The following is a 13,314-nucleotide window of genomic DNA, read 5'->3' as shown; positions in this document are numbered from 1 at the left end:
TAAATTGAAGCCAAATAATAGGATAGCTTAGGAAGTCACCGAAGTTTTCCTTCGAATCCGTGACATCCTCTAGTGTTTCCTCCTTTGGACTCCAAAACAAAATATTCCAAAATTTGAACAAATCCCCTTTCACACTTTTTAGTCCGATATCTTTAAAATGTCCTTACTATTTGAACTCCTTGAAGATAATTTTTCTTAATTTTTATCAAGAGTATTTTTAAGTAACTTCAGTTATCTAAGATGTAATTAACTATAGGGGTTTGCCCTTATAGGAAGTTTTTCCCGAACTCAGCATAATATAAACCCTATTTAATTCCTTATATTAAATACGGGAATTTGTCGGCCAATATATTGGTTTCGCAGACCAAACGGATGTCATAACTTTCTCTAGTTTATTTGATCGAGTCTCACCCTCAATTCTTGTGTTCATCCTTCGAGATACATACAGGATTTGAGGTAAAATGCTCTTTCATCTAAACTATGAAAATTATGGGGTCAGTTTGACTTCATTTTTTTCAAAAATAAAAATTTTTAAAAAAACGTCATTCCGAAGCGGGCAACGGGATTTCAATTCCGATGACCGACAGTTTCTTACGGGCAAACCCCACACCAAAAATAGTGCCGACAGCTTATGATAGAGTTTGTTGGATAGACCTGCGGTCATGCATAAAATTTCTAATTATAATCTTTTGTGAGGTAGCTGCGCCATGGCAACCACAGACTCTCTTCTCTTAGGCTTCGCGGTTCACATTCTACCCCCTCTTGCTTCATCCTGCTCCAGACAGTTCGAAGAGATCGCAGACAGAAGGCACCTTCCTCTCTCAAAAGCGTCGATCTCCCTGTACAGTCACAATAAAAATGGTGATCTCCCAATTTCATGGTTTCAAGTAAACCTATTGCGAGTGTTTCTTAAGACAATTCATTGTTAAGAGCTAGGTGCACACAAACTATAGAAAGTTTGATCATTTACCTTTTATTATATTCCATTTATGACTTCTTTCTTAGTGAATTGAATCCTCACTCTCCTCTCTAATTCAAGTATCTAATTCAAGTAGATGTTGATTAATTAAATCAATAAAATCATGGTATTTTTGTAAACTTGCTCTTTCTTATGTTTCTATCTCGCTTATCATATTTCGCACTTGGACACTCCCAAATCAAATTAAAAATTTTTCCACAATTTAAGAATGCAATAGGATGGTGTTGATCCAACATTTCAGGGTCAAATCTAAGAAATAAAAATAAAGCTATGGCCTTTCCTCTGAATTGTTCGTTGACTTTTTTCACATGGGACTATTTATCACTCGTGTACTTATGTTGGTACAACTAATGTGTGCAATTAAATTGCGCAAAGCATGAAATCATGTAGACAATCTCGAAAAGTTTCAAATATCACAACAACAACAACAACAAGTCTTTATCCCACTAAGTGGGGTCGGCTAAATGAATTCTTTTTCTCCATTGTGTCCTATTGACTTTCATATTTTCATTTATTTCTAATTAAGTTAGATAATTTTTTATACATGCCCATATCTCTTTAGGTGCATCTATACCTTTTTTTGGCAAAAGTCAAATCTAAAACATCTACTCTCCTAACTGGGCAATCAGATGACCAACTTTTAATGTGACCAAACCATCTAAGATGACCCTCTCTAATCTTGCCAACCACTGGAGCTACACCAACCCTTTCATGGATATATTCATTTCAAATTTTGTCTCTAGGTGTAAAACCACTCATCCACCTAAGCATTCTCATCTCTGCAACACTTATGCTTCTCTTTTATAGGCCAAAATCCTGTGAAATAAAGCATTGCAAGTCACACCACCTATTTTTCTATCACACAATAGGCCCAATGCATTCCTCCACTTCAACCATGCAATTTGAACCTACTAATAACATCCCCATCTATATCACCATCACTTTGAACAATAGACTTGAGATATCTAAAATGTTCACTCCTTCTAATGACTTGATCACCCATTGTTGCAGCCCCGCCACTAAATCTACTACCTACTACTAAAACTATACTCCATGTATTCAGTTTTAGATCTATTCAATTGAAAGTTTTTAGACTCTAAAGTTGACATCCATAATTCAATTTTTTTTTATTTTCTTTAATCTTATCCACGAGAAGTATATCTTCAGCGAAAAGCATAATTGTCCAGTAAAAATATTCATAACTAAAGCAAATATATATATGGGCTTGAAATTAAACTCTGATGTAATCCAACTGAAATTGAATAATAATTGGTCAATCCTCTTTCTGTTAAAACACTGGTAACAACTCTAGTACGCAAAACTTTAATGACTTGAGTATAATTCATATCAATAAGTTTCTTTTATAGAACCCTCCAAAATATTTCTCTTACGCAGTTTCAATACCAATAAAATAAAATTTGAGAGAGAAATCCTGATCAAATTTCGATCCGGATGATTTTCAAACCATTATTTTTTCTTGGAGATGAGTAAAATACAAGTCGTTGATTAATTATCCATGTATTGTACTCATGCCTCATGCCAAAGCAAATCCAAAGGTTTTAAATTTCAATCCAAGCAAAATTTACGTCAATATATATTGAACCAATTTTCTCCAAAACCTATAAAGCATCTAACAATATCAATGCCTGCAATCTATTCATCGTTTAATACAAAACAAGCTTCCATCGCTTTCTCAGTCGACCATAACAAACCTATCCAAATCATTCTTCGGAGAAACACAATAAAAGATCATGAGGAGCATCACAGGCACGTTGAAAAAAAAAAAACTAAACCAAGGCGGCGATGAGTTTGATACCCTGTGCAGAACCGTAAAAAGGGTCGGCGACCGGCTCCTGCTGCTCCTCAACGGATGAGAAGCTCCTTGAAGACGCCATGAGGATCGGATCGAAAATTGAAGCCCTGCATTTGACAACATTCCTTGAAAGATGACTGAACTTCATCATTTCCGGGAAGCGGCGACTGCGTGCTGAGCTCGCCGTGTCTGATTGCGCGCCACTGCGAAGCTCGAGCCTCGAATTCCATCATCTGGTGAGAACGTTAGATATATATTTGTCGGCAATCTGAACGGAGCTCTTAGGTTTTTTTTTCAGGAAGATTTGCATACATGCCACTCAATTCTTTTATATTTACATATCTAACTTCTACAATTTAGATTTTTGCTTTCTTGCATCATATGGCCAAGACGCTCTCTCATCATTTCTATTTGGATCACCCTTACATCTTCTTGTCCACCTTTTGGTTGGGCCTGTTTTGATCTAGTTGGCTTGGCTTGTTCGGTCGAGTGGGTCTCACGATCTTCTTATAATGAATCTATCTCCTCTTCATATAGAAGATTACATCTGTTTAAGGTAATTGCATACATGTTTTTTATACACATATTTTAGTTCTTTGATTCACTTCTTAAAAATAGCGTGAAATAAGAAGAGAATTTAATACAAAAACAAATGTCATTTGATTTTAATTAAAGATTTAATGATTGACTCTTTTGATTTTCATGTCATTAATTCACTCACAATCTCTATTTCAATCGCCTATTTAGTCATTTTATATCTTGCATGATGCATAATTTTAAGAACTTATAGGATCATTTCATGATCCAATAAATGCATCTAAATTCTCACAAAAAAAATCCTTTTAATTACATAATACACTTATTGTTAGAAATTTTTATTTTCAAATGTTTGCCAGAGAATTTATGAATTATTAATTATATATTGCATGAATTTGAGGTTTTTTATTGGTAAAATATATCAGCAAACTAAAGTTTTTAAATACTTTTATTTCAAATGTGTGATGAATTGCATCAAATAAAACACACATTTGCTGACTCAATTTATTCATATTTATCAGCAATAATAATTTCTATATATATATACACATGAATGAGCTCAATTTAAAAATAAGCAGGGACTAAATTGATAATATACACACTTCAATATATAGAGGAAATTGCACGCATTAGCAACTTCAAAGATAAAAGCACACTTGCATTCAAGCATATAAATCACAAAGTGTCTGTAACTTCAAACATTTTGAAGCTTTTAACATTATGGCAGCAGCAACCCAAACACACACACCCAGGCTATAAAATGAAGGCCCTTTTAAGTAGTCAAGACCACTATATATCCAGAATTTAAACAGCATAAGAAAATTCAAATTTTTGTGTTAATGATATGTATATAATTGAAATATAATTACTTCCACTTCTTGAACTTGCCGCCGCCGAACATTCCGTGCTTTCCATGCTTCCCGTGTTTGAATTTACCGCCGTGATGTTTGAATTTGCCGCCGTGATGCTTGAATTTGCCGCCGTGATGGCCAAAGCCGCCATAGCCGTAGCCCCCATGGCCGCCTTGATGGCCATAGGGGTTGTAGGCCCCATGGCCGCCTTGATGAGACGAACCATGGGTTAGGTGGTGAAGCCCGTAGGCCGCGGCGGCGGCAGCACCACCGGCTAGCATTGATCCTCCATGAGATCCATGCCCTGGAAGAATGAAATATAGAATGATAAAGGATTTATGCCACTAAATTCTTTTGTATTTACATCTCTAATGGCTGAAGTTCAACTTTTACATGCATGCAGAATTCCCTATGCATAAATGTGTATTTTACTTTTATTTTAGTTAAAATAGTGATTTTTTTAATGTGATATGAAAGATTTTGGTGGTATAAATGTAATAATTAAAGTTTAAGATATGTAAGCACACAATTCCTCACTTAAATCTTTAATATCACATAAAAACTATCACTATTCCTACTTTTTAAAAGTAAAATCCACATTTTCATTCATAAGTTTAAAGCACCGAACTGCTAACTATGTAAATATAAAGTTTAGCTGTGAGATATGTATAAACAAGTTTTAAGAATCCTGACAATTTTAATCCTAAAATTTTAATTATCTCAATCTTCTATTATTAGGATTTTGAAAGACGTAACATTTTCGGCCCTAAAGTTTCAAAATTATATTTAGCGATATTCCCAAATAAAACAACAATAAGAAACACGGAATAGGAATGAAACAACGTCAGACATGCAAACATGCAATAAAAAGTAAAAGCACGCCAATATATATAAAAGGGTAAGTGTCGCAGTGCCAACGACGTATCACAAGAAAAATAGAAAAAGCGATGGGTCCTAGTTCTATACAATAATGTAGATTATTCAAAACAAACATTAATTTTTACATGCATACCATCTTAGCTATGATTGAAAAGGTGTATTGCATCACTTAAAAGTTAAAATGATGATTTTTTTGTTGTATGTTATAAGAAAAGATTTACATATTAAAAACCTACAGTGCATGTTCTTTAAGGATTTACCATGCATAAAAATGAATTCTATGTAAAGGTTTTTATGTAAATGCCACCAAAAAAAAGATTATTTATAGGCTGTGAAGCTTTAAGATACTTAGTTTCTTTCAAAGTTCAAGCCTCTAATCCTCATTTACTTGAATTTAGAATTTCTGGACACATTTATAAATCAAACATTTATTGAAGTTGCTCATGCAAATTATGGCAGAAACTATTTTAGAAGATTTACATAGATACAACACAATTCCAATGTACTTGCATATCTAACACCTAAACATCATTTCTTACGTACATATCACCTTACCTATGCATGAATGCTTTGGGTGGTATGCATATAAAAATTTGATTTTAGATGTTATACATATAAATACATAAGAATTGGGTGGTATGCATTGTATTAACTAACATAAATAAATAGTAAAGCCCGAAACACAGCATTGTAATGGGTGATGATGAAAGCATACCTTGGGGGTGAGAGGGATACCCAGCCGGAGGGTAACCTTGTGGGGGGTACCCTTGTGGAGGGTAGGCACCGGGTGCTGGGGGGTAGCCCTGCGGCGGATAGCCTTGCGGGGGGTAACCGGAGTGCTGGCCGGGATGTCCAACGAGTCCATGAGCAATATTTGAAAGAATTCCCTTGTCATGTTGGTCTGAACCATCATGGTGATGCTTGTCCTTCCCGCCTCCCATTGTTCTGTGACAGCACAAAAAAGGAATGAAAATGCCTTTACATAAATTATTAGGAAGATTTACAGACATACCACTCAATTCTTATATATTTACATATCTAACACCTAAATTTATAAATTTTACATTAATGCTACCTAACTTACGTATGAAAATGTGTATTCCACATTTACAAGTTAAATTGCTGGTATTATTGATTTGATATGAAACACTCAGGTGGTATAAATGTAAAAAAATAAAATTTCGATGTTAATAAGAAAATGCATAAAAATTGAGCGGAATGTAGGTAAATGCCCCCAGACTATTAAGCCAAAAAGAAAAATATATATATTTGAAACACTTTTTAAAGGAAAAAAAAAGGAGCATTAAAATGCATACCGCCCAATCCCTATTTATTTATACATCTAACACCTAAACTTCACTTTTTTTTACTTGTACACCACCATCCAAGTCTTTTATATCACATGAAAAATGCCAATATTTCATCTTTCTAAAAAGTGAAATGACAAAATTCTCAAATTTTCCCCATTTGTGGCTACTCTGACATGAATTAAACAAAAAATATATGTAGTTGGCTACAAAGGCTTGAAAACTAAAAGCTAAAACATTATGTATGAATTAGAAGTAAAATTCCATAATTGAAAACACCAGTGCAATAAACATTAGAGATTAATTTGAGAATTGATTTCATTAATAAAATCAAATGTTATGAGTGGACCATTCTCAAAGTTTGAATTGGAGACATTACAAATGGGGATATGCATTCATGATCCTATTAAACATCCACCAAAATAGATTAATTCGAGGGAAATTAGCATACATGACACAAAATTCTTATGTATCTGCATATCTCACATCTAAACTTTCATATTTACATATATACAGCATTTTGGTGTTTTTAACCCTATGCATGAAAAGGTGCATTTCACTTTTAAAAAGTGATGGTAATGGCTTTATTGGCATGATATTAAAAATTTGAGTGCCTTGAGTGTAAATATGAAGGTGTGGGTGTGAGAGACGTAAATACAAAAGATTGTATGCCATGAATGTAAATTTCCCTTGCAATTACCTTGGTTGCTGCTTTTCTGTTTAATATTTTCCTTTAGGAATGATCATGAGTTATTGAATGTTCGGTGCAATAATATATAAGTACATAGTTGTGTATTTACTTTATTTACTTAAGTACAATATAGATTTATTCAATCTCCAAAATGACTACAACTATCTTGATTGCTTCTATTACTTTATTGATTAATTTCCCTTGGAACTAACCACCAGTTTTGTAACATTGAAAATATATGCCAAGTCAGTAAGGTCTTACCCTAAAAAAGTAAATTCTTGGATCATATCATGATTTCAAAAATGTATTTAGGTCATTCAACTCACCTAATGATATCGATTAAAAAAAAAATGATGATATTCCATTAAAATTTTCTTTTAAATGCATGATTTTACTAACTTCTAAAAATACAAACACATTTTTCTTCTAAATGCATGATTTTACTAACTTCTAAAAATACAAACACAGTGTGATCTTTGAGAACCAATGTTGTGAAAATCAAACTGAATGTTCAACCGAAAGGCAAGGCTATAGTTCAACTGAAATTATTTTAACATGATTTAAATTATGCATTAATAATATTTTCAACAATTCAATGTATCATATTCTAATTCAAGATACATTCACTCCCGAATATTTTAAATAATTATAACTCCAGATAATATTTAATTATTTCTTATATTTTTAATCCAATATTTATTTTTAGCATTTCGATTAAAAATAAAAGTTAAGAAAATGATCACAATATTAAAACTAAATTTGTTTTGGTTCACTAGTTCACCAAATCAACCTCAATTCTAGCTGGTATTGTGTATAAGGGGTTTTAAATTTGGACCGAACTAACCAAAGGATCGGTTCATGGTTTAACTAATCAAAACGATTGATTCAATCTGAGTTTCTAAACCATTATGAGAACTATATTAATATCATCTCATTCTATAATCTATAGTTGTGACCTCTTTCAACATGAGTTGCTTCTATTTCAAACAAATCATATTAAACATGCATGGAAATTCATGTATGCAATGATATTTTTTGCCTAAATAACTTAGATTCATGCTAATATGTGAGAAAAAAATCATACAAAAATATACATGGATACTCATGCCAAAAAATTATTTGTTGCCTCGGTAAGTTAGATTCATTCCAATATGCATGAACGACTTTGATTCAGTATGATCCAAAAAAAAAAAAAACAGCAAAAAACAGCAAATAAAAACAAAAGTAAAAAGTAATTAGGAAAAAATCTATTTAGGGTTCAGGGTTTAGGGTTTATGGATTAGGTTTAGCCTATTCCCAGAGTCCTCCTAAAATAAGAACTGATTCCAAAAATATTTCTTAAAGCACGCCTCTTACCCTCTTTTAAGTAAATTATTCAACGGAAGAATGTTCAATGATCAATCATGATGTAATCTCATAAGAGCAATGTTGTGAGTGATTGTAAGATGACAACCTGTGGGGGCCATTAATACATAGCACTTGATTATTGTAAGAAGACAACCTGTGGGGGCCATCAATACATAGCACTTGATTATAAACTAGCAACACATGCGTACAAATGAGGATTTACAACCCTTGAGTGCATTCACCATTGAGTTTTCAACTGAAAACATTCAAGATTGTTATGTTAATATTTCCCCTCACCATGCATGTATTCAATTGGACTGACTAGAATGATTTAAATTTATTTAAATTTAAATGTTATTAAGATAATAAAGTTATGTATCGCATGCTATAATTGTTGAGACAATTAAAGCCGTAACTTTTTGAAAAAAAACAATCGTTAAATCTTGCTACATCATTGTAATCAGTTTGACTATTTATTTTCGATTCTAAGATTTATGATGAGAAAAATAAGTCTGATATGACTCCAAAAAATTAATATAATTAGACATGAATCTCAATGTAATTTGGGTAAGAGATCTTCCAAACTCATATTCAGGATAACCCAAGCTACAATTTAAACAAAGCTAGCGTTAAATTGAGCATCTCGACAATATAAACTTCATGAAATTGAAAGTGATTCAATCTGAGCCCAAATAAGCTCATATTAAACACTTGAAGTGTATTTGAAGGCTTTGGTATATTAATTAGAATGTTAAATGATCATAGAATTTAGCATTATTATAGTCAAATCGAGCATCTTTATGAAAGAAATCTAATGAGTCTAAGATCATTTACTTTCAAGATCATTTAAACATTTATATGAAAAAAAAATATCATCTAGTTAAGAAAACTAATGTGAATCGTTGGTTGAATAGACTTAAAAGGCTGATTAAATTTACCAAAATTATCCTTTTAAAAACTATAAATAGGCTCACTTTCTTTACTTGAAAATGATGAAAATAAAAGAGCTAATAACAAAAGCAAAATTCTTGAAGAAATGCAGGTGAACAACCAATAGTCATTTTCGATCACCACCAACAAAGGTTACAGCTAATTACTATAGTTGTTGCTACCAACTACAATTACGGCAGTCAACTAAATTTTTTTTAGTCATCACTTGCAAATCTAAACTATGACTATTGCAGTCAAACTATTACTTTAATTTTTTTTTAATCTCATGTTACCTAATTCAAAGAAGAAGAGTAGGCCCATGTAATTTCAATTTCCTTATGTATTAATTTATTTATGTCAATACTCATTGTCTCTTTTTTCAATATTTTTTTTATGTGGAAAATTTGGGGGTCGCTTATATTTTTATTTTGTGTATATGCTGGTAAATTATAATAATCTAAGACTTATAAATGGTGTAATAAATCCTAGAGTTGAACAACAATGGGGCTAAAATAAGATTTAAAGTAGTAGAATTTAGAATAACCCCCAAAAAAATTAGTTAGGATTTAAGCAAAATCTTACTTAGTTTCTTCCTAAAGTGGGGAATCAAACAAACCTTATGTCAAATAAAATTTAACTAATCCTGATGTAATCAAAGCTTGAAAAATATTTTTCATAACAATCTTTAAGTTTGGAACATCATGAAAAAATTCTTAGTTATTTGTTCAAGGATTTAGGATTTGTGAGAAATATATATTGTAGAATTTAATAAAATCTTGTATGCAACCAAGAGTGGGGTTGGGACAAAATTTTTTAAAAAGCTGTTTGGTTTGATTTAGGAAAAAAAAAACATGCATAAATCATGCCTAAAATATGATACCACATGGGCCCTTAATGCCAATTATATTTTATCCTAGGCTTATTTAGCAAAAAATAGGATTTATTTCAATTAGGATTTAGTAAATCCGGTAGATCCAAATTTAGTCAATTCTACAAAACATTCAGCATGATAATTGTTAAATATGATTAAATCCTAGCAGATTGTCTATACTTACAAGATTGAGGCCTTAGCTAATCATACTAATCAAACCAAAAAACGCTTCATCCATACCACTAGCAAGGCCACAAGTCTCCGTCTATAGCTTAGATTAAGGAAATAGAACCAATTCACGACCTTATCAGTGCTCCATAGAAGATCCACCAGAAGCAAAAGACACGATCACATCCATCAAAAAAATCAACAAAGAAAAACCCCTGAACATCAGATCTCGAATCAGATCTTCAAAAATCTCTCACAACCACCATCTGATCCCATTACCACCAACACCCACAAAAATTTCATCAGCCCTAGACTAAATTCAGCGAAAAATGCCCAAAACTAGCCATTCCATGAATCACAAAAACATTATCAAACAAAATTGCTTGCAGATTAATTCAAAGCAGATCTAAAATCGAAGAACAAACTAACCTTTCCGATGAGAAGATTGGTGTTAATCAGGAGAGAGAGAGAGAGCTGTGAAATGCGATAGAAGAAGACCGTCGAGTTATCGAAGAAGCCTTTTATAGAAGGATTGCCGGAAGCCCGATGGTGTTTTTTACATAGACCTGAATTAGAAAAACTCACCAATTAAAAATCTCCACGTAATCAAATGCGGTGAATCCCTAGGGTGTGGTTCCATTTTGAGTCAACTTTTGCCCTTGTTATATTAATCTTATCGGATTTGATACACGTAAACGACGCGGTCGGGGTATCGCTGGACCTTGATCGCTTCGTTTGCAAGCAAGGCTTGACACGTGTCGGAAGAGGGAATTGGGAGCGACGATATCATTGCCCCTATTGTTAAGATTTATATCGTGCTCAGCTCTTTCAAAATTATGTATATTAGTAATTAATTTGTATTTAAAATGGGCTCATGAACATTATATTACACGATTTAAATATTTTTATTCATGTTTAACTCTAAATTTGTTCGTCCAAATTTATTGAAAAAAATAGATGTAATGTGTTCAATTCGAATATTGAGTAAATCTATGCAAAAAAATACAGAACCACATTACCACACGAGTTGTGATGGTTTAAACTTAAATATAAATATATAAATATATTATTATATAAATAATATATATAATATATTATTATATAATTATTATTATTTTTTTCAAGCTAAAGGGAGTCAAATACGAGCAAATAAAAAGTTATTTGTGTTTGTATTCGGTTTGTTTATAATTCGAACTTAAAAATTTTGTTCATACACGAGTTGAACACAAGCTGTGCGCGAACAACGAGCTTTTTTGACGGCCCTTATCTCAACCCCAAAAATTTATTTCTCATGTGATTTTTATTATTTTCTCATTCATATCTAAATTTGCATATTTTAATCAAAATGATATATAAATATATATATATATAAGGCCATGTATATATAAAAGTAATTTATATCAGTTTTTTGACTAAAACGAACCAAAATTGAAGAAAATAGTTGAAGAAAACAAAGTGTCGATAAGTATTTAAATTTAAATTTTGATCTCATAATTTTTTTCTGAAATTATAAATATGACTATTAAATAAAAAAATAGAAGTAATATTAAATTATTATTGTATATTTAAATTTGAGGTGGAAAATTTATATCACATTATGAAATTTCCTAAATTGCCCTCAAAGAATTATAAGAATTTGAATAATACATTGTAGATTCAGATAATTTAATTGATCAAATTAGCATATCAATGCTTCTAAATGTTGTTTCTTCCCTTTAATAATCAATATGTTAGCGAAATAATATATTGTTTTTTATGTCTTAGAGATGATATTAAAAATAATATTTAATAGCAATAAAAATATTTATTTTTGCATAAAATTAAGAAAATGAATCTATAATTATGCAGCTATTAAAGGTTAACTTTTTTGAATAAAATAATATATTACTTGTTGTGTGTCTAGATTTTTGTGATGATATTATGATTATTTGACGTTTGCAAATGTGATTGAGAAGCAGCTGAATGAGACATCATGACTATTTGTGTGGAAAAACTCGAAAATAGAAAAAACAACAAGTTTTAGTCCTGTCAAAATAATTCAATATTGTAATTACAAAGATACTTCTTTATTCCAAATTAGAGAAATATGAGAAAATGCCGCACTAAATACTAATTACAACACATATAAGTGCAAAATGTACAAAACTTTTTAGGAGTCTGAAAAAAGTTGGATGTATTCTAAGAACGACGATTGTGAGTAGTTGTTGGTAAAAGTTGTCGTTGGATTTATAATGCACTGTTAGATGTTGCACCAAATTAAAGATACTTTGTTACCTCCTATTCAAAACATTTCATTGCATCATATTCATAAGTACATTGTTACATAATAGAGTTCGTCAACGGCGGCAAACAGGGGCAGCCGACAGAGGTCGACCATATCCAACGAGCAGTGGTCAGTTGTGGTTGGTGGCTACGGAGGCCGAAAGTCATCACCGAGTCTTCAATCTTGAATGACGCTAAACTTTAACTCATTCTCGATCCTCCTTGAGCGAAGAGATGGGGAGGGTGGAGCAAATCCACCTAGACACTAATCACATTACGGAGAAAAACTTTTATGTTCAAGAACAAAAATAAGGCTTTCCAAATGAATGTTTTATTATCATGTATTCAAGTTACTTTGTTGCATCGTATTCAAAAACAAGTTACACAAGAAAGTTCACCATAATGGCAAGTCGGGTTACACTAAAAAGTTCATCGATAATGAATGGTTCATTATCATTTATTAAATATACTTTTTTGTATAGTATTTAGGAATATATCTTTTCTCAACAGAGTTTGCCAACATTGGCAATTTGGGTTGTCAGTGGTGGAGCTGACGACCGATGATCGATAGTTGTTGGCAACTACAGAGGCCTGAAGTTATCGACATAGCTTAAGTCCATAACAACACAAGCATTCAACTCATTCGCCCTCCATCTCAAGTGAAGAGGGGATCTAGTTA

The 13,314-nt window shown here is 32.0% G+C and overlaps 2 protein-coding genes across 2 annotated transcripts in view; both read right to left on the bottom strand.

The window, feature by feature from the left end:
* LOC110028116 overlaps nucleotides 1-3,092 on the bottom strand; it is a 37,846-nt gene extending 34,754 nt beyond the window's left edge. Inside the window, exon 1 of the mRNA XM_020729847.1 lies at nucleotides 2,796-3,092. Coding sequence (XP_020585506.1) covers nucleotides 2,796-2,943 — 148 coding nt within the window. The 5' untranslated portion in view covers nucleotides 2,944-3,092. The remainder of the gene's footprint in view (nucleotides 1-2,795) is intronic.
* Nucleotides 3,093-3,966: 874 nt separating this feature from the next.
* LOC110028041 (glycine-rich protein A3-like) lies at nucleotides 3,967-10,951 on the bottom strand. The gene is made up of 3 exons (XM_020729741.1): nucleotides 10,803-10,951; nucleotides 5,775-6,004; nucleotides 3,967-4,484 (listed from the first exon to the last, which is right to left on the bottom strand). Exons 2-3 carry the CDS (start codon nucleotides 5,998-6,000, stop codon nucleotides 4,195-4,197), a joined length of 516 nt encoding a protein of 171 aa, XP_020585400.1. The 5' UTR covers nucleotides 6,001-6,004; nucleotides 10,803-10,951; the 3' UTR covers nucleotides 3,967-4,194.
* Between the last annotated feature and the right edge of the window lie 2,363 nt (nucleotides 10,952-13,314).

This window comes from Phalaenopsis equestris, unplaced genomic scaffold (assembly GCF_001263595.1).
Source record: "Phalaenopsis equestris unplaced genomic scaffold, ASM126359v1 Scaffold000488, whole genome shotgun sequence".
Taxonomy (NCBI): Eukaryota; Viridiplantae; Streptophyta; class Magnoliopsida; order Asparagales; family Orchidaceae; genus Phalaenopsis; species Phalaenopsis equestris.
The sequence above is the reverse complement of the archived record's forward strand: the minus strand, read 5'-3'. Positions and strand labels throughout refer to the sequence as shown.